We start from the raw sequence: 22,027 nt of genomic DNA on the forward strand, positions 1-22,027 counted from the left end.
TCTTCATTGTCATTAAGTTGTTCTATTCACTGGGCTTATTGTCAATAAGTTATCCTTCTCATCCATTCATGATTCCATTTCAATATACTGTATGATCAGTGGGGTATACACAAACATGCAGGGATTAAGTTTTTCCTCTTTTTCAGATAAGGGTGTAGATGTGTAATATGTGTCAAAGATGGACTAATGTATGTCAAGTACTTCTGTGTGTAGTTGTTATAGCCTAATATGAATTGGCCTACTGTATTCATACTATAACAACAAAGAAGTCCTTGACATGCAGAATACACAATTGAATAAAATGTCATTGTTGTCACTTGCCAGTAAAATGTGTTAGGCAGACCTACATGCTTTCAATTACTTTCGCTGAAAGTGGGTCAGTGGGCCTAGTGCCATATTTAAATCAAGTAGACTGGTAGGCCTAGGCTTCCCTTTTTTTTCTGACCACACAGATATCAGATCGACAAGAAAAATGTAAACACTTCATATGTAAACAAAGTCAATCTCAGATGTTGTTTTCTTTCTCACGGCCCGAGGGCGGGTACCCTTTGCGCGTCATCATCAAGCATGCGCGCATGCTGACAGTACAGACAACATGGCATAACGAAGGAAGCAAGCGTACGACGAAAAAAAGAAGCGGAGGAAGACACAAAAGAAAAAGTTTACTTAAGAGTCTGAAGAGTGTGTAGCAACGTTTATAATGGACACTCGTTTAAAGTTAGTTTCGATAGGGGACTTTTCACCCTGGAGCGCGTCTCTATAAACGTATTGGTGCAGAGAGGAGCGAATGTTGATACAGGTAAGACCATTTACCTAAGCTAAATGTTAGCTCGCTATTTTAGTTCATTAGTTGGCGAACAAGCTGCTAACATTACTCATTAGCTAAGAGGCAGCCGGTTGTTTTGACTGGAACAAAACTGCACATTAATCTGGCAACGCAACAAGTACCTTCGGTACGCCTTTTCAAGTAGAACTCTAACTCGTTTAAACTATTTTGAGCATGGCTATGAAAAGGAGCTGGCAAAAGTTCTCAGTTTAGTTTGCGTGCTAGCTTCTGATGTACAGTAGCCTACATTTAGCCCAGGCTACTGCTAGTTGGCAGGAACGCAGCAAAGAAGACTGCACTTTTGTTTTGGCAAGCTGCACACACTTTGAAGCGCATTAAATTGATAGTTTAAATAACCGAGCAGCGTTCAGTACAGTACATTATTTGAACGTTTCCAATTGAGTGTCACGAGTCTGTTACAAAGTTTGCCTTTGTTCGAAGAACTTGCTACAATGTTATGTTGCAATTTGCCACGCTTACTTTACGTTCCACAAACCTTGTCTGGCTTTCTACTTTGTATCCAGTAGGCAGGGAAACCCGTTTAGGTGATCAGCTGGGAGTGTTTGCCATTCAGGCTGCGGCTCGGCCATATTGTGCAAGTGTTTGTCACATGTGAATTGCATCAATATTGAATTTAAAGCTGGGTAAACACTACCTATTGGTATTTGTACATGTTTGTGCAGCAGAAGGAAAACCGCTCAGATAACCGTAATGAAATTACCACTATTTAAAAACCACATGGAAATTGGAGAGATTTTTACATCACTAGTTAGAGGACAACCTGCAGAAAAATCAGATGCATTTTCATACAGTGGTCACAAAAACGGTTGCACGTCCTGTTTTAAAAATGAACACCGCTCAAAAACCACACGGAATCTAGGAATAATGTGTATGTCACTGGTTAGAGGACAATTTGTAGAAGACTGCTAGCTACATTTTGAAGTGTTGCATTTTGATTCAAGTGTGTCCAAGGTTCTACACTAACTTTTGACACGTTTCAGTTGGTGGCGCCAGCACACTTGGTCGCACCAATTTTTGTATATACTTAAAAATAATAATTGATGTTAACCTGGCCTGTGTCCCATAATGTGCCTGCATTTCATACTAAACCAGGCTAATAATGACTAGCATTCTTTTAAATTGGCATGCCATTGTATTCTTACAGTGATTAGGGTTGGGCGGTATTCAGATTTTCACATTGTCATACCGTCCTCCTTGCACCCCAGGATTTACTGTATGACTGGTTTAGTACACAAGCCCCCCCCCCCCCCCCCCAGAAATTAGCATAAATCCGAGCAAATTTCCATGGCGAAAATAAATGAATTGCAGAGACAGGCAATCCAGCTCATAAAGTTAAACATGTATACACTGAATTAAAATATAAACAACATGTAAAGTGTTAGTCCCATGTTTCATGAGTTGAAATAAATTATTCTAGAAATGTTCCATATGCACAAAAAGCTTATTTCGCTCAAATTTTGAGCAGAAATTTGTTTGCAACCCTGTTAGTTTTGATCCTTTGCCAATATCAAGAAACTGATTAAACAGCTTGATCATTTTACAGGCAACTCTAAAATGTGCAATGCCACAGATGTCCAACCGGCCTCACAACCGCAGACCACTTGTAAGGTAGTAGTTTTGGAATTGTTAGTTAGATTACTCGTTGGTTATTACTGCATTGTCGGAACTAGAAGCACAAGCATTTCGCTACACTCACATTAACATCTGCTAACCATGTGTATGTGACAAATAAAATTTGATTTGATTTGACGTGTGGGCAAGCAGTTTACTGATGTCAATGTTGGGAACAGAGTACCCCGTGGTGGAGTTATGGTATGATGATCAGGCATAAGCCTCAGATAATGAACACAATTGCATTTTATCGATGGCAATTTTAATGCACAGAGATACCGTGACAGTCCTGAGGCCTATTGTCGTGCCATTCATGGGATGCTCTGGATGAAACGTTTACGACGGCGTGTAGCAGTTCCAGACAATATCCACCAACGTATGTTTTTTTTTTTTTACGTAGGTTGTGAAATCAATAGATTATTATTTAAATTAACTTATTTCCTTATCAACTGCATCTTTAAAGTTGTTGCATGTTGAGTTTGTTCAGTGTAGGTAGGAGCTACTGAATGTCGTCATTTTTGTTGAGTTTGGACATTTCAAAAGCGGGAGGCATTGTGCAAATGAAGCTTTGACATGCTTGTCTGAAGGAAGAGCATTACTGGCTCTCCAGCAGCATGTCTACACGCCGTGTCTGTGTGGAGTCTGAAGTCACTAGGGCAACGGGCCTGCCTGCTTTTCTCAGAGAAGATGGGGGAGGATCATATGAGCCAGAGGCAACCCCCCCCCCCCCCACACACACACAAAAAAACCCACAAGGAAATCAAGTCAGTGGCAGCTGTACAAATAACTCAGCCAAAGGGCTTTAACTTCACAAACATGTTAGAAATTGAACACAATATGATGCCCTGTCACCTTATTCAGTTAGCCACTTACTTAGATAGCAGTGTTAAACCGGGTTAACATAGAGTTCTGGGGGGGAAATAACACATAAATAGCTTGCTGTGTTTTGTAAATGCAGATATAAAATGCTTCTTGTTGTAATTTCTGCTTGGCATGAAACAAATTTTGTGCTTCAGTTGCGCTTCTAAACTCGGATGAGAATTCACGAATGGGCATTCTGTCAGCAGACAGCGCTCTGACTGTTGTGTAGCTACTTTTCAATGTACTTTTCTCAGTGTAGCCAGCCTATTTTTCTCCAGTAAAATGCTAGAAACTTTAAGCAAAACATTAGCAAATGTAGCTGGCTACGTTCTTTCTATGATAGGCCTAAACATTAGAAATATGATGGCCATGCATCACTTTTGCAAAAAATACCTTTTTCATTGTAAGTTCATTTACTCTGGCTGCTAGCCAAATAGCGTTGAGCTTCTGTTATCTGATATAACTGAAGCTATTTTTGGCCAAATGTGATACTCAAATGTATTTTCTGTGAAGGATAACTATAGTTGCATGTCGCTGGTCACTCTATTGAAGCAAAAAAAACACTGACTTTCAATATAAACCGAGACCCCAGTCAATACACAGCTGGACCTGCTTTCTCTCGTTGTGCTATTTACAAACACGCGACTGGCTCAACTGTTCATTAAGCTTCATAATGTAACATAATGTGACAGTTGAAATTAAGAATGCAATCTGCTTTATCTCCCTAACACATTGCACAAGTTGACTGCAGGTATTTACTTAAATAGCTACAACATTTCAGAAATACTGTAGTTTCAATGGTAATGGGAAAACTATCCTGTGGCTACTTCTAAATCCTTGGTATACTGCCCCAGCCTAATTTGGATAGATTTACTGTAACAGCAAAGAAAATAAACTGTTTAATTCAGATGCACACCAGCCAGCCAGTTTGGCGAGCAGTGTTTCTGTAGTGCACATGTGATGGATTTTTCTAAACAAATGGCCACTGGATTGATGCAAATAATCATTATTCTGCAAGGTAGGCATAAGCTACTTTGTCGTTACCTTTTTATCATTAACATCGCTAATGGCTACACAAAATGGTAGACATACAAGCCCACAGGGCTTGACGTTCAGGTAAATTCACCAGTGGCACACCCGGCTAGTGCCAACTGAAAGCTACTGGCCCGAATGGAGGGGAGAAAAACAAAAATACTGGCCTGACAGGAAAGCAAATGATGCGTGCATAACTTCAATAACAGGAGTTTTTCTTTCATTTGCAGGATGAACAAGTAGCCTATACAGGGTTAATAGAGACATTGTTGAGTCAAATTCAAGGACTTTCAAATAGTTTTTCAAGCACTCAATTGTAATGTTTTATATTGTATTGTTGTAATAGCCTATAGAGAAGAGAACTCCCCCAAAATGTATGCAAAAAAAATCTGCATCAACACTTTAAGAATAATGCTCTTTTTAATAGGCCTGCCTACCAAATGGCATTCACATTTCTACATTCGGAAATGTCAATGTGTGCGTTGCCTGACTAAATAGACAGCATGCTTCATACACAAACACACTCATGAAGTCCTGTCTGTGGTAGCAAGTCAGTCTCGTCATTTTAAGATGTTATTGTAACATTAAAGAAAGCGACCAAAGGACGGGCGTCCTTTGTTATGCAACACTTTGTATTGAAAACCAAGTTGAAGACAACATTTCAATATTGTTTTGCTCATAATATAACCTCACATGGGTTTTACCGCAACACAATTTCATCTGTGAGAAACAAACTAAAGCACCCACATCTCTCAAGCAGATCAGAAATGAAATTGCAGAATATTTATATTAGAGCAGTAGAACTTATAAATCGGCTACCATGACTTCAATGACTTTTCTAGAACCATAACTGAATTGCGCATTCCAAATATTCAACCAAGACTTGGAACTTTTTAGATACCTGGTTTGCATACCTATTCTTGCCTTAGCATTTACTGGTAGACGTCATAATTTGGAACATCTTTCCTACTCCTACCGGTGATTTCATCTCCGGTAAGCTGCTCCACACAACATCCAGCTGTTTGAGAGCTGCACGCTTTCTCTGCCTGACAGATTATCTGTTGCCCCCCTACTCAACTGGCAGACCGCGGAACGGATCCGGACCCTGAATGGGGTCAATAGGAACCGCGGGTCCTGACAACAAAAAATGAAATGCTAAACTTTTTATGGGGGGGGGACGACACTTGGTCGGGCTTCAACCCCCGGTATCATATTAATCCACAAATCCAAACATATGTGGAATTGCAGGAAATTAACTTTAAAACTGCAATTTTCTCTGCCAACAAGAAATGTGTGAACCGTTTGGGGTTGCATGAGTTGTGAGGCTTGTTACTAAGCCAATAAATGACTATATCCATCCGGACCTTTGCCACCTAGGACATTTTTGTGACTGTACCTTCAGAAAAGTACATGAGTACCCCTGATCTATAGGCTTTGTGCGCGTGTGATAATCAACATAAAGAACAGTTTTGCTAATCCATCTTTTTATAGATTATAATGCCTAGATTAAAAATAGCATTATTACAAAATCCCACGGCCAAATGCGAGTCAAATGGTCGCAAATGTGACTGTTTTGGTCACAGTATCGAACCCTTGGGTTGCCAACGCAGTAAGTGGAACGCAACATTTTTTGTTAATCGCTTCCATAGACTTCACTGAAATAAATAGAAAAGAGGTAAATGTTTGGTGTAGGCTAGTTTAAACTATTCAAAGGCCACACAGAAACTTGGAATAACCAGTACATGGTCGGTGAACTTTTTGAAGGCCTTTTGAATGGGGGATGTTGATTTTGGGAGGCATCTGTGCCATTTGAGAAAGAAGATGATTGCTGCATTCTAAGTCCTGTGACCACCCCCCCCCCCCCCCCCCCCCCCAACAGATCAACAGAACAAAACCAAGATATTGACCTTGGCGTCATGTTGGCTAGACACCGAAATTCGATGTTGTTGGAAAACGTCAACTTGTGCATTTTTTTGTTTTATTTAACTAGGCAAGTCAGTTAAGAACAAATTCTTATTTACAGTGATTGATTACAAGGGAACAGTGGGTTAACTGCCTTGTTCAGGGGCAGAACGGCTGATTTTTACCTTGTCAGCTCGGGGATTCGATCCAGCAACCTTTGGTTACTGGCCCAACGCTCCAACCACTAGGCTACCTGCTACTCCAATTTGTGTAACATATGTTAATTAGATATGGCAAAAATAATTCATCTTAATTTAAGATGATAGTAAATGAAGCAAACTCACAATATGTTTCATTATTTGAACCATTTGAGATCTAAAAGATGTTCCTAAGCACAATTTAACCAGGTGCTCTAGACTATAGCGTCCATAGGATCTATGCAGCAGACTGAACATTTGACATCCCTACCAGTAGCGCGCTTCCCATTAGCCATTCAAGTGCATAGGCAACTAGGCATCATACACCACTTTCTAATGAGCCGGAGGCAGTATGCATTTTAAAAACATATGCTTAATTGTTTGAAACCTGAACGTTTTATTGCATATTGAAGCATGTCTTAACTTGCTTCAAAGTAACCTAGCCAAAATCTAACCAAACCTGCAGGCAATTATTTTATAAAGACTTCCATATGCCATTGAAACCAGAAGCCTTTTTCTCTAATGTATTGTTGGTTTTCAAATCAACTTTCCTTCATTGTCTGGTAGCCAAAGGCACAATTCTAGTTGTATTAGCAACCAATGCTTGTTGCATATTTAGATCTCCCCTCTTTATACATTTCTGACTGATATTTTACTCTCACATGAAATGGCTCACAATGGTGTTTTCCTGCTGTTTGGGCTTTTGCATTATGGAACCAAAATCGGTGCGCAATGCCAGGGGTTGTTTTTTCCACTTCAAAATTTGTATTAAAAGGCATTAAAAAATCGTAATGTTTTTTGTAAATGCAGATCTAAAATGCTTATTGTAATTTCTACTCCACATCAAGACTCATTTTGGGCTTCAGTTGCACTTCTCCACTCAGATGAGAATTCAGCTGACCGTGTAGCTAATTTTCTCTGGTAAAATACAAGATTAAGTTCAAGCAAAACATTAGATTAGGAAATGTAGCTGGCTACGTTATTTTGATGATAAACATTAGAATTGGCCATGCATAGTTTTTGCAAGAAATACCTTGCTTTTTGTATTGTAAGTTAATTTACTTGTGTGGCCAAATAGCATTGCACTTCTGATGAAAATTAAGCTATTTTCTGCCGAATAAATATATACACAGTTATGTTGGACGTTTACATACACCTTAGCCAAATACATTTACACTCAGTTTTTCACAATTCCAATTACTTAATCCTAGTAAAAATTCCCTGTCAGGTCAGTTACGAACACCGCTTTATTGTAAGAATGTGAAATGTCAGAATAATAGTAGAGATAATTATTTATTTCAGTTTTTATTTATGTCATCACATTCCCAGTGGGTAAGAAGTTTACATGCACTCAATTAGTATTTGGTAGCATTGCCTTTAAATTATTTAACTTTGGTCTAACGTTTTGGGTATCCTTACACAAGCTTCCCACAATAAGTTGGGTGAATTTTGGCCCATTCCTCCTGGCAGAGCTGGTGTAGGTTTGTAGGCCTCCTTGCTTGCACATGATTTTCAGTTCTGCCCACACATTTTCTATAGGATTGAGGTCAGGGATTTGTGATAGCCACTCCAATACCCTGACTTTGTTGTCCTTAAGCCATTTTGCCACAACTTTGGAAGAATGCTTTGGGTCTTCCATTTGGAAGACCCATTTTCGACCAAGCTTTAACATCCCGACTGATGTCTTGAGATGTTGCTTCAATATATCCACATAATGTTCCCCCTCATGATGCCATCTATTTTGTGAAGTACACCAGTCCCTCCTGCAGCAAAGCACCCCCACAACATGATGATGCCACCCCCGTGCTTCACGGTTGGGATGGTGTTCTTCAGCTTGCAAGCCTCCCCTTTTTCCTCCCAAACATAACTATGGTCATTATGGCCAAACTGTTCTATTTTTTTCCCCATCATACCAGAGGACATTTCTCCCCAAATTATGTCTTTGTCCCCATGTGCAGTTACAAACCGTAGTCTGGCTTTTTTATGGCAGTGTTGGAGCAGTGGCTTCTTCCTTGCTGAGCGGACTTTCAGGTTCTGGCAATATAGGACTCGTTTCACTGTGGGGGGGAGACAAATACAAGATGACGTCCATCTAACCTGGAGGAGGAAATTATTGTCCAAAAACAAATGTGACATTGACCCAATGATAAAGATGGTGAATATGCACACTCAGAGGGGATATGGCACATTTTTCTCTGCTGGTACTCTTTGCTGAATTGAAAATGTTGTTAACTTAAATACAAATTGTCTCTTGTCTTCTCTTTACAGCAATATCCATTTGTTTTCCCGAACTGTTTTTCCAAGATTTGTATTTTTCAATATTGTGATATTCCTGGCTGGGTCTCTATACATTTTGCTGACAGTCGCAACTCAACGATCATCTATTTAGTATTTGCCACGGTCCCTTCCGACTCCGTTACGCAATTAAAAACAATCCACCGCAAACATATTTATTTTTTATTAATTATCCTCTGTGGCCAAAGCATGCTTTCTGGTGTAGTAGCCTATTTTGAATTATTTTTATTTCTTTATAGAAAAGCTAAGCTATCATTTTGGTAATTTAATTTACTTTAGGGAAAGCTTAGCTTCCCCTAGCCTTATTGACGCCCCGCATATGTATTCTAACATCTTCAAATTACTCATCGGAATTCGGTAAGAATGACTCATGCCGTTGCATGTTCTCTTAAGATAAATTACCATAAACTAAATGAGATTTCTGTCATTCTGAAAACAGTGGGTGTACGCCCTAATCCGGTTCCACAACCAAAGCCTATGGGTCTGGTAAATTTCTTAAATGTCCGGTATATAAAATTGCTGCCGGTCAAATGTCCAGTGCCACATTTTTCTAACGGAAACCATGCTACAGTGGCATAGTAGGAAAATTTAATAGATTATGTAAACAAAGGAAGGAATGATGGAGGAAGATTTTAATACAGAAGTATTTGATTGCTCAAATTTGGCAGCTGACCATTGTGGTTGTAAACACCTTGGGGTTAGTACATTGAGGGCATTGCACTTCTAGGGTTAATATATTTTAAGTGTTGTTTTTCTGCTCCGTTGCCTCGCTCGCTGTTCGACATCAAGCACTTCTTGCGTTGTGTAGCCCACTGTTTCCCAACAGAGTTCTTCGAAAACTCCCGAGCTGGCCTTTTCCACATATTTGTTCAATTTGACCACAGGCACACCTGATTCATATTGACTAGTTGAATCAGGTGTGTTGGTAGTGGGGAAAAGAAAAAAAATTAGAATGTTTGGAGGGTCCAATGAGTTGCACTTCTCTGTGCCATCTGGTAACCTTGGTGGTCACCTCCACAGCCACACCACCTTCTGTCTGGCTTATTTTGGTGAACACAGACACAAGCTATTCAGGAGATAATGTTTATTGCATTAAGTTCTTTCCATTTTTATAGATGACTACTTTATATTATCATGACGTGTTTGAAACCCCCACCAGTGATGAGAAATGAAAGTGTTAGCATTGTTAAGCCATGGGCTTGTATCTTGACGAATAGACTAATTTATAGAAATGACTTATGCACTTTGGTACCCCCACAATTGAGTTGACTGGGTGGGAGGACTTTCAGGGTTTTGTCTCTGAGATATCTTTAGCTTGATGTCTGGAATTGAACATTGCCAATGAAACATTTTTCCCACACACTTGGGAGAATGGATGTGTGAAAAGTTTTAGTAAAGGCAACAACACCACCAGTGAGAGGGGGGGGGACCAGGCCAGCCAACAAGGGTTCTCTGGCTGCCAACGTCTGGCTTTCCCTGGCTCTTTCACAAACATTCATTTGCATGAAAAAACCTGCATTCAGAAACACTTTCCTTTTCCCATCTCTCTTTTCTCTTTCTGGCGATACAGGGCATCTATTCAGATTGATAGAGGAGTGAGAGGGAGGTAGAAAGAACAGCAGAGTGCGCATTGAGGAGTAGCTATGATTTAACACTAACAAGAAGCTCATTCCAATGTTTTCATTTCCTGGCTGTTTTTAATTGAGGTTGTTAAGAAATCTCTTCTAGAATGGTACTGTGAATCTAAGATGGAGACAGGGAAGAATCTCAGCTGACTTTCAGGAAGGAAGCATTTTATATATCACACTAAAATAGCTCATGTCCTTTGGTGTAGTAGACTACTAGTACTATTTTCTGCTTGGTTGTAATATGAGCTCCTCCTGAAAAACGGACTCCAGAAACCAGTTCCTGCTGTGAAGGCTGGGACGTCCAGTGTTCTCTCTGTGCTCCTCCACTCACATGATGGGGATCTATTAAGTGGAGCATCGGGCTACTATTGTTATGTAAGTTAGATCTCATAGGGAAATGGGTTTGAATTCCAGGCTAGCGACTACCTTCCTAACAGTCAGTCAAGACATTCACTCTCACTCACCCTACATCTTTGGGTATGGGACTACGTGAAGTATTTATTGAAAATGTATATCTACTCAGTTGTTATTTGTTCACATTTAGAAACAAGTGTTATGGTATAAATTCTGGTAATTTTAATAAAGGCCTACGGAATCTTGTTCAGATTGTGACAATTCCGCCAGCACTATGTCGGTTGAAGGATGAGTGTCGCATGGGAGTGACGCCACCTGTCGGAAGACAATGACTGAATCCGTTTCAGTGCTTACAGAGGACTCCCTAGAGTAGAATTGACCCTTAAAATGAAAATGGTTTTATCTATAATTGACTCATCCCTAAGCCCCGCCCCCTTGGTTACTGTTGCAACCTCAGACATTTTCCCGGGGAGCCCCATTCCCCATTCTAACTAGTGAAGACCCCCACAATCTCAAACTGTTTTTAATACACAATACAATTAAACAGACTATCCCTTGCTAATCAGGTGACTCTCGGCTATGTTGTGGTGGACTGTCAACAATTGCTTCACAGGATAATTACACTTTTAGTGTGGCTAGCCACTGGATGGCCATGACAGCGTGCAGTCAAAGCTACTAACAGTCTTGTTCACATTGGCATTTTGAAGTGACTCAAATCAACAAAAAAACTGCATATCCAATTAGAATCTGATCTTTTTCCTACAGTCTGAACATCCAAAAAGCACATCTCATCTGATATTTCAAGCCACATTTAAAAATTTAAATCGGATACAAATCTAATTCCTGGCATTGACTGGTTTTAACTGTCAAATCTGATTTATTTGCCCTCAAGTTGTTTTTAGACTTATTTGGCATTGCTTGCTAGCTTCTCTGGCAGTTTGACAAATGCAAGTGGTAGCAAACTAGCTTAAGTTACAAACACATTAGTGAATGTGCTAGCAAGTTAAGCAGCTACCTATCTAGCTAGTTGACTGCTGTGGATAGCCAAAAAGGAGTCATTTTAAAAGTTGGATCATCTTATACTTTGAGGCTTTAATGAAAGTGTTCTTACACTATGATTTCAAACATTCAAAGCAGCTGGGAGACTTCCATCGTGAGCATTGTCAGTCATCTTAGCTTACTAGACAACTTTTGAGTGCAAGGAAGCATGAATGGCACTTGAACCATACACATGGTACAGAATGGCACTTGAACCAGACAGATCTTTTGGCTTCAATAACATTACAGTGTATATTTTTGAATGTATGCATTAATGAATCAATTGTACAATCAATTTGACTTTGGTAAAAAGTATCTAACTACATTAGCATAATGACTATAATTTCAATATTCAATAAGAGTGTGTGCATGCATTGGGTTATTGAGCTTGATTTGGCTGATTTCACGAGGCTATAGATGAATAAGTCCCTTCCATTTGGGAATTATTCTGTTGTTCAACATCATTTGCGTAGAAGAAGCAATCTCTTATTTTCTAAAATTGCACACGGTCTCTTTAAGACCCATGACGTCATTCATAGTCAGTTTGAGGCTTGAGCAAAGATGATCTTGACTGGGAGAGATGTGAGGCGGGGGGAGATGAAGTGAATGAATAATGTTTTTGGTGACCTTCAGCTTTGTAATCAGAAATATTTTATGTTATGGTTTGCATATTATCACAAACAAGAGGGGTAGTGAATTTATGTTGGCTTCAACTGTAAGCTAGTAAGGAAAGTTAGCCTACAAAGCTGGAAGCTTCTTGCGTTGTAAAGTTTTCTAGCCTGTACTGGACATTGTTTTGGGAACAGTAATTAAGTTTAAAATGTTATTCAAGTGTGTTAACTAACGTGCAGCGTAAGTGGTGATGCCACCCAGAATTCAGTGTGTTCAGTGGTTCCTCAGGACAGGCTAGAGCTAGCACTGAGTAAGTGGCGCAGGCACGGTGCTCTCACACTATAAGGACACATTGGCTGTGCTGACAGACAGATTTGATCCTCGCTCAATCAGTAGACGACGTGAGACACGTTTGACAGAAGTACAGAAAGTGAAACAAATTCTACTATCAAACAGTATCGAAAAAGTGTTGAAGTTTCAGTGAACCGCGCAACACTACTCCAAACACATTTTTGCTAAGAGCAGCTGATTAAACAAAGGTTGGCAATGTGTTGGCACAAATTAATGTCCAAGTAAAGTGGACTTGCCACACAGCGCAAGAAGCCTGTTTGCAGGTGCTTATGGTTTCTAAGATATTCCAGTGAGAGTAATTGGTTCCCACGAATGTAAGTTGCATAATATTAGGAGTACATTTTTATTCTTAAATAAAAATATTTACCCTGGTTTAATAACCGTGGCCTCTACACCACTGTGCACAGAAGACCCATCATTACCATGACAAATTGCGTAGCCATGTCAGCATTCTGAATGCACATTCGATTTGGTCACTTAAAACGGCAGTGTGAACAAAGCTCTAGTGCTCTCAAATTGTATCCTGATGTCGACAGTAGATTAGTTAAATTCATATATACACTGCTCAAAAAAATAAAGGGAACGCTTAAACAACACTGTAACTCCAAGTCAATCACACTTCTGTGAAATCAAACTGTCCACTTAAGAACAACACTAATTGACAATAAATGTCACATGCTGTTGTGCAAATGGAATAGACAACAGGTGGAAATTATAGGCAATTAGCAAGACACCCCCAATAAAGGAGTGGTTCTGCAGGTGGTGACCACAGACCACTTCTCAGTTCCTATGCTTCCTGGCTGATGTTGTGGTCACTTTTGAATGCTGGCGGTGCTTTCACTCTAGTGGTAGCATGAGACGGAGTCTACAACCCACACAAGTGGCTCAGGTGGTGCAGCTCATCCAGGACGGAACATCAATGCGAGCTGTGGCAAGAAGATTTGCGTCAGCGTAGTGTCCAGAGCATGGAGTCGCTACCAGGAGACAGGCCAGTACATCAGGAGACGTGGAGGAGGCAACAACCCAGCAGCAGGACCGCTACCTCCGCCTTTGTGCAAGGAGGAGCAGGAGGAGCACTGCCAGAGCCCTGCAAAATGACCTCCAGCAGGCCACAAATGTGCATGTGTCTGCTCAAACGGTCAGAAACAGACTCCATGAGGGTGGTATGAGGGCCCGACGTCCACAGGTGGGGGTTGTGCTTACAGCCCAACACCGTGCAGGACGTTTTTCATTTGCCAGAGAACACCAAGATTGGCGCCCTGTGCTCTTCACAGATGAAAGCAGGTTCACACTGAGCAAATGTGACAGTCTGGAGACGCCGTGGAGAACGTTCTTCTGCCTGCAACATCCTCCAGCATGACCGGTTTGGCGGTGGGTCAGTCATGGTGTGGGGTGGCATTTCTTTCTCCATGTGCTCGCCAGAGGTAGCTTGACTGCCATTAGGTACCGAGATGAGATCCTCAGACCCCTTGTGAGACCATATGCTGGTGCGGTTGGCCCTGGGTTCCTCCTAATGCAAGACAATGCTAGACCTCATGTGGCTGGAGTGTGTCAGCAGTTCCTGCAAGAGGAAGGCATTGATGCTATGGACTGGCCCGCCCGTTCCCCAGACCTGAATCCAATTGAGCACATCTGGGACATCATGTCTCGCTCCATCCACCAACGCCACGTTGCACCACAGACTGTCTAGGAGTTGGCGGATGCTTTAGTCCAGGTCTGGGAGGAGATCCCTCAGGAGACCATCCGCCACCTCATCAGGAGCATGCCCAGGTGTTGTAGGGAGGTCATACAGGTACGTGGAGGCCACATACACTACTGAGCCTCATTTTGTCTTGTTTTAAGGACATTACATCAAAGTTGGATCAGCCTGTAGTGTGGTTTTCCACTTTAATTTTGAGTGTGACTCCAAATCCAGACATCCATGGGTTGATAAATTTGATTTCCATTGATGATTTGTGTGATTTTGTTGTCAGCACATTCAACTATGAAAAGAAAAATGTATTTAATAAGAATATTTCATTCATTCAGATCTAGGATGTGTTATTTTAGTGTTCCCTTTATTTTTTTGAGCAGTGTATATATACACACACACCATACACACACACCATACACACACACACACACACACACACAGTTGAAGTTTACATACACTTAAGTTGGAGTCATTAAAACTCATTTTTCAACCACTCCACAAATTTCTTGTGAACAAACTATAGTTTTGGCAAGTCGTTTAGGACCTCTATGTGCATGACACAATTAATTTTTCCAACAATTGTTTACAGACAGATTATTTCACTTATAATTCACTGTACCACAATTCCAGTGGTTCATACGTTTACATACACTAAGTTGACTGTGCCTTTAAACATCTTGGGAAGTTCCAGAAAATGATGTCATGGCTTTAGAAGCTTCTGATAGGCTAATTGACATCATTTGAGTCAATACCTGTGGATGTATTTCAAGGCCTACCTTCAAACTCAGTGCATTTTTGCTTGACATCATGGGAAAATCAAAAGAAATCAGCCAAGACATCAGAAAAATAATTGTAGACCTCCACAAGTCTGGTTCATCCTGGAGCAATTTCCAAACGCCTGAAGGTACCACGTTCATCTGCACAAACAATAGTATAAACACCATGGGACCACATAGCCGTCATATCGCTCAGGAAGGAGATGCATTCTGCAAATCAATCCTAGAACAACAGCAATGGACCATGTCAATATGCTGGAGGAAACGGGTACAAAAGTATCTATATCCGCAGTAAAACAAGTCCTATATAGACATAACCTGAAAGGCCGCTCAGCAAGGAAGAAGCCACTGCTCCAAAACCGCCATAAAAAAGCCAGATTACGATTTGCAACTGCACATGGGGACAAAGATCATACTTTTTGGAGAAATGTCCTCTGGTCTGATGGGGGGGGGGGGGGGGGGGGGGGATGGAATAGTTTGGCCATAATGACCATCGTTATGTTTGGAGGGAAAAGGGGAGGCTTACAAGCCAAAGAACACTATCCCAACTGTGAAGCACGGGGGTGGCAGCATCATGTTGTGGGGGTGCTTTGCTGCAGGAGGGACTGGTGCACATCACAAAATAGATGGCATCATGAAGGGGGACATTATGTGGAGATATTGAAGCAACATCCCAAGACATCAGTTAAAGCTTGGTCGCAAATGGGTCTTCCAAATGGACAGTGACCCCACGCATACTTCCAAAGTTGTGGCAAAATGGCTTAAGGACAACAAAGTCAAGGTATTGGAGTGGCTATCACAAATCCCTGACTTCAATCCTATAGAACATTTGTGGGCATACCTGGAAAAGTGTGTGTGATCAAGGCCTACAAACCTGACTGTTGCACCAGCTCTGTCAGGAGGAATGGGCCAAAATTCTTGTGGAATGGGCCAAAAAAGCTTGTGGAAGGCTACCCAAAACGATTGACCCAAGTTAAACAATTTTAAAGACAACGCTACCAAATACTAATTGAGTGTATGTAAACTTCTGACCCACTGGGAATGTGATGAAAGAAATAAAAGCTGAAATAAATCATTTTCTCAACTATTATTCTGACATTTCACATTCTTAAAATAAAGTGGTGATCCTTACTGACCTTAGACAGGGAATTATTACTAGGATTAAATGTCAGGAATTGTGAAATTTAGTTTCATTGTATTTGGCTAAGGTCTATGTAACCTGACTTGAACTGTGTGTATAAATAAATAATCTTGGCTTCCAATCACACATTTGGAGAAAACTAGTTATATTAGTGAGGTAACATTAGCATCAATTTCAATTTTGGCCAGTCGGGCTAGCTGACCCAGCTAGTAAACAATGGAGCCAAAGAATAATTTCAGATTAGAAAAATACTCCAACAGGCTTTGCATTTCAGGAATTAGTTCCATGTACCCCTGGTGTACTGATAAATTATTTAACCATGTAAACCATTTTTTGATATGTCTGTTTTTGCCACTTGCTTAATTAGCTTCCTTGCATTTGGAACGTGAGCGTGTCTGTGCCTGGTCAGACCCGAGCCTGCTTAGTAACAGTTGTGATCGGTTGCCCAAAATTAAAGGATTGGGTTTAACAAAGTTTCATGTTATTTTTGTTTTATTTAGTGTCTTTGGCTATTCTATACATTCCTCCTTTTTTAATGTAACCTTTTTTTTGGTGGGAGGGGACATTAGGCAATAAAAAAAATCTGGGGAACACTAGGCTAATTTGTTTAAATAGAAAGGATCTAATGAACATGAAAACAATCCTGTCTGTCTTTAAGTTAACAGGATAATGTATAAACTAATAGTCCATCTCCTATTAGCTTAGAGGGTTAACCCAATTGTGCAGGTTGTTAAATCATTGTTTGATTTTGGCCCTGTGTGTGTTTGCCCCATATTTGTGTTTGTCATTATTGATTCTCTGAGGGTTGGTTTTGTGCTGCTGTCATTGTGCATTGGTTCCCCCTGCTCCCCTCCTAACCTCCGCCCTGGTCGGTGGTGTGACCTTCAGGGCTCTCTGACCTGCCATTCCAACCCCCCTCATCACACCCCGTCACCCCGCTCCCTCCCTGGTCTGCTGTCCTGTGCCTGGGGCTCCCACCAGCACCCTTCACAAAAAGAGCCCTAATTGAGTCGGCCAGGAGAAGCAGCTGTGCCACAGAGCTGGAAGCCAGCCAGCCAGCATCGGTCACTGCAGAACCAACCACGGAAACAGCAAAACAAGGCTGGCCCTGGTCTCGCTGCCAGGTGATTGGCTGTACCGGGTGATCATGTGACCGGGTGCTGGCTGGATGAGCTTTCAACGTCTGACACAGTTGAGGGAGATGGGATGGAGAATGTCACTGCTACCGAAATGGGGTAAGGTTTTCCTTTCTGTGTTTTTAAAGACCCCCTCTTCCTTTCTATGATGGACAAAAAATGGAGAGAAACGTTTTTTTAAGTCTGTCTGTTAATGGGGATTAGGGGCAGGCAGGGAGCAGCTAGTGTGAATAGTGAGGCATAGCCACTAAGCCTTTTGTTTTGATGGTTGGTTGGAGGGAGAGGGAGGAAGAGGACGGAGGGTGTGGGGGATGTGCATTCATTGCATGCATCCTCTCTACTCTCACTTTATCATCACTGCAAGGGCTGTGTGAAAAGAAAAAAAACCTGCATTGTGCTTGAGAAGGAAGACAAGTAAAGGATTGGAAAAATGAGGTGAAGGAGAACCTGCTCATGGCCAAATGCCCAAAATATCAGTGCTGCTGGTGTGTGTGGTGTACTAAGATGGTGGAGGAGAAGAGTGGGCTGGTCCTTAGGATTCTGCTGCTTAGCCTAGCGACCGGTTTTGCTCAAACAAAGCAGACCTGTCATTGTGGCTGTGTGATGCTGTCTTTCTCTGGTTGCTATGGGGTTGGTCTGCCGGTGGTTGTCTTAGTCTGTGACTTCGTCATTGGTTAATCCCTGGTTGTATTGTGCTGTGTAGAGCCAGGTTAGTTGGGCCAAGTGTAGGCTAACGCCACTAAGTGGCTGCCTACTGTTTCTTTGTGGTGTCAAGGGAAGGGCATTTGACGCTCTGCAGCTGACTGCAGGGTTTTTCTGGTCTAGCTATCTGCTTAGGGGGTATCCACCATACAGTGTCACACACACACACAGAAAACCTTATCCATCCAGTGTAGTGCCACATTCCCTGCCGGTGTCAGACGAAAGGGAAATGTGAGCGCCTGCCTGGTTGTTTTATCGTGTCAAGATGGAATCCTCATTTGGAGAGAGGAAGGCGTTTACACGGTGGGTAGGACGCAGAGAGAATTTGCTCTGAATTGGAAACCATTACTGATGGACCTACACAAGGTGGATCCTTTTCATTATTCATTTTAATGCACCAGCAAGCATCAACCGGTAAAATGTAGAATTTGCTCAATTTAAGCAGGAGATGCATTTTGAGAAGATTGATGCAATATTCATGAGGTAGTAAGAGGCAGTCCTCTTCTTCCTCAGCCCCCTCTGTTCTTTCATTCGCTCTTTCCCCCTTTGCTTCTCATTGCTCGCACCCCCTTTAAACCCTTTGTAGGCTAAATGTGACAGGTTTATATGGTAGTGCTATTAGCGCTTTGCTTTGTTCGATGTTGCTTTGTTTTCTCTAGTGATATTACAGACTGGTTTTTAGTGGGTTGAATTCTGTGGGGGCATAGCTAAGTATGCAGAGGGAGTGGACATGGTAAGATTCTAGATTATTATTATTTTTTACATACAAGCTTGGTGTATTGTGCCGATGGGCATTAGTCATTGTATTGGTCGGTTGGATTATTCATAAAAGAAATAGCAGTGTGTTTTCATCCATGGACTAACCTACTAAATGCACACTTGTTTTTCACCTAGAAGGGAATCAATGTAGCCTACTAGCCTAATTAAAATCTCAGAACATTAGCCTAATATCTGCAGGAAATAAATGACTAAACCTTGAGGCTATAACTGTGTACATTATGGGGCTGTGCGGAGAAGTAGGCGAATATGGAAATAGTGCCATGATGGAGATGCAGATGGCCCTAAATGATCATTCGATTTAGAAACTGATTTGGATGTTGATGTATTTGCAATTATGGAACTGGAAAAGGAAAGGCAATAACTAGTTTTCATTTGCATGCATTCAGTTGTTCAACTGACTAGTTATCTTCCCCATAGAGGCTTGTGTAATTTTTATTACAATTTGTATAACTATCTTCCTATCTAACACAAACAGCTGTATTCACTATAATATAATAGTTTTCATGTTCATATGACACTGGGGCATAGTGAAACGATCATCCCAGCATTGCAACCTCATGATCCCAGCCCCCTTCAGAGTCAGCACTATACTGGCTGTTAAATTATGGTGATGATAAGCGCTCTCTTTTTTTTTTATGGCGGAGGCTGGAATTGAATCGCCAAAATGGCCGCAATTTGAACTACCTCGGTCTGCATCTGCAAACAGGGGAATGTATTGTCTCACCTGCAATTCTCCCCTGTATTGTAAATGCATGAAGTGGCAGTGTGTCAATAAAAGAAGAAAAATGTCCCTCCCCTGATCCAATTTTGGTGATGGTGGTGTTTTAGAAATGTGTTTTGGTTACCCCTGCGCATCAGCCAGTGCATTGACAGAATTCACTGGGTTCTTCTGGAATGTTGAATTTTAGGCTTAAGTGGTTCTGGAATGCTCCTGAGTGTTCTTCTCTGCCCATCCTGTGTATCGGCTCCATCCTAGTGAGGGCAATATTGACATTTACAGACTCACTGCCCAATCAACCCAGTCTAATTGACTCGCTGAATTCAGTTGGATCAGCATTGGAATTGCTTGTCTTGTCTAGAACTTTGTCAAACAAATCATTTTAGCCTTGGAAACCAGAACAATGTTGCAACCAAGGCCATGGTTCATAATTACTAATAGGGCACTGAAGTTGCTTTGATTAGTCATTGTCGACCTGTGGGTAATATAGGCAACTGTGTTGGCTAGTCAGTTAGCTCTACGCTGTATGCTTGCAGCTGAAGCCTTCTGCCACGCACAACTGGTAAAGGAAGAGATCCCAAAGGCTTACATGTAGGCCTGCATGCCAAGGCCATTGCTGATATCTAACATGTCACTGATTAATTTAGTAACAATAGAGTGATACATTTTTCCACCGCAGTGATCTAGTTACTACCCCGCCCGCTTGCTGCTTCCCTCCACCCTCTCTATAATGGATGATCTAAAAATACAAACTTTTCCTTAGCGAGACGAGCGAGTGCCCCTCTGTCGTGTTGAGTTGTCTTCACATGGCAGTATGGGGCTGTGTGGCGCGCGAGTAATGGTGTTCCCTTAGCTGCCGAGCCCATCTTCGGTCTTCTAGATCTCGTCTTCTCAGCTGATTTCCGCAAGAGTGAGGTTAACACATTAATAAGCCTGCCTTTTAAACGTGGCCTAGTTGGAATGCACTGTGTGGTATGTGGTCTTTAGTCTCATACATCACGTGTATAGCCTACATATTGGCCCTAAATTGCACAGAGATTTTGACGTCAGCGGACATGGCCTATGTTGTGTGGAATTTCAATATCGTGTTGTAGAATGTGCTTAATCTGCTTATCGTTATGATATACGTTTTCTATTTAATTAGGTAGTACCGCTTATGGCCGTGTCTATTGAGAATGGAGTGGATGTCATGTCTGTGGTATTTGGCAATTAACCACTTGACAGGTGGGATGGCACCGTTCTGCTCTGTCTGCTGTTGCCCATCTCATCAGTGTCTGCCTGTGGATTGGGCTCCCTCTGCAGTGAAGATTATCAGTTTAAATAATTTGACCATCCATTTTGTCTTTTGTTGTATGCTCTTTTTATTCTTGTCTATGCAATATTGTTTCAAAAGACATTTAGTTAAAAGGTAGCCTAAAAACAAACCTACTATAGTACAATTATGGTGAAAGCCAGAATTGTCATAATTAGTCCATCACTTTCATCAAGTTTCATTTGTTCAAAATCCTAGAAGGGGGAAATGCAGTAAAGCAAAATCTACCCGGATGTGAATTATTCACAAGTCTAGTGTTTTCCAATCTGTGTGTATGTTAGAATTGTTCTTATCCCAAAGCCGTAGCAGGCATTTACAATTCTGATTTTCTAGATCTGACCCTACTTTCTCAAATGTTTAATTGAATCTTGAGTGATGTCTTTTATTTTAATACAATCCACTGCTATCTTATTCTGCGCTACGTGCTTGGGCCCTCGAGCGACTGGCCCTGTCAAGGCTTGCCTAAGTCCTGCCTGTGTAGTAGAAAATAGCTTTAAATGATCATCTAGGCTAACCATTGCTGAACATGTATTTACCATGGAGCTATCAATGTAATTAATGGTGATGGGTTATTAAATCCTTGATAAATTCACTATTTTCTCTTATGAGATGGATATTAATGGACATTGTCATGATCACTCCCTCACCTCTGACTGTAATGTCATTTTACACATCAATGAAGATGTAGGCCTATGGATTAATGGCAATTAGGCAACGTCAGTTTTATGGGCAGTTTGATAGGCGCAGCTGAAAAAACCTTAATGGTCGTAATGTGTCCTCGTCCTCTTAGGTCAAGAGGTAGTCCAAGATGGCTGCAGCATCTTATGATCAGCTGCTGAAGCAAGTGGAGATACTGAAGATGGAGAACTCCAACCTTCGACAAGAGCTTGAGGACAACTCAAACCACTTGACCAAACTGGAGACCGAAGCCTCCAATATGAAGGTAAAAGGCAGAAAGCAGATTTTTGATTATTTACTAAGAACCCATGTTTGTTCGTTATGTGACACTGTAGCAAAACATTTTGCAATGTAAAATGCAAA

General features: G+C 41.3%; 1 protein-coding gene across 4 annotated transcripts in view; it reads left to right on the forward strand.

Annotated features, from left to right (window-relative positions):
* The first annotated feature begins 574 nt into the window (after positions 1-574).
* The window catches only part of LOC110523905 (adenomatous polyposis coli protein), a 54,158-nt gene continuing 32,705 nt past the window's right edge, over positions 575-22,027 (forward strand). The window contains exons 1-2 of one of the 4 annotated variants that reach the window (XM_021603037.2): positions 575-799; positions 21,777-21,929. In XM_021603037.2, coding sequence (XP_021458712.2) covers positions 21,795-21,929 — 135 coding nt within the window. In that variant the 5' untranslated portion in view covers positions 575-799; positions 21,777-21,794. Of the gene's footprint in view, positions 800-17,428; positions 17,574-18,461; positions 18,480-18,888; positions 18,910-21,776; positions 21,930-22,027 lie in introns of those variants that run through there. The other 3 variants (XM_021603038.2, XM_021603041.2, XM_021603040.2) reach the window with 3 other exon arrangements.

This window comes from Oncorhynchus mykiss, chromosome 5, assembly GCF_013265735.2.
Source record: "Oncorhynchus mykiss isolate Arlee chromosome 5, USDA_OmykA_1.1, whole genome shotgun sequence".
Taxonomy (NCBI): Eukaryota; Metazoa; Chordata; class Actinopteri; order Salmoniformes; family Salmonidae; genus Oncorhynchus; species Oncorhynchus mykiss.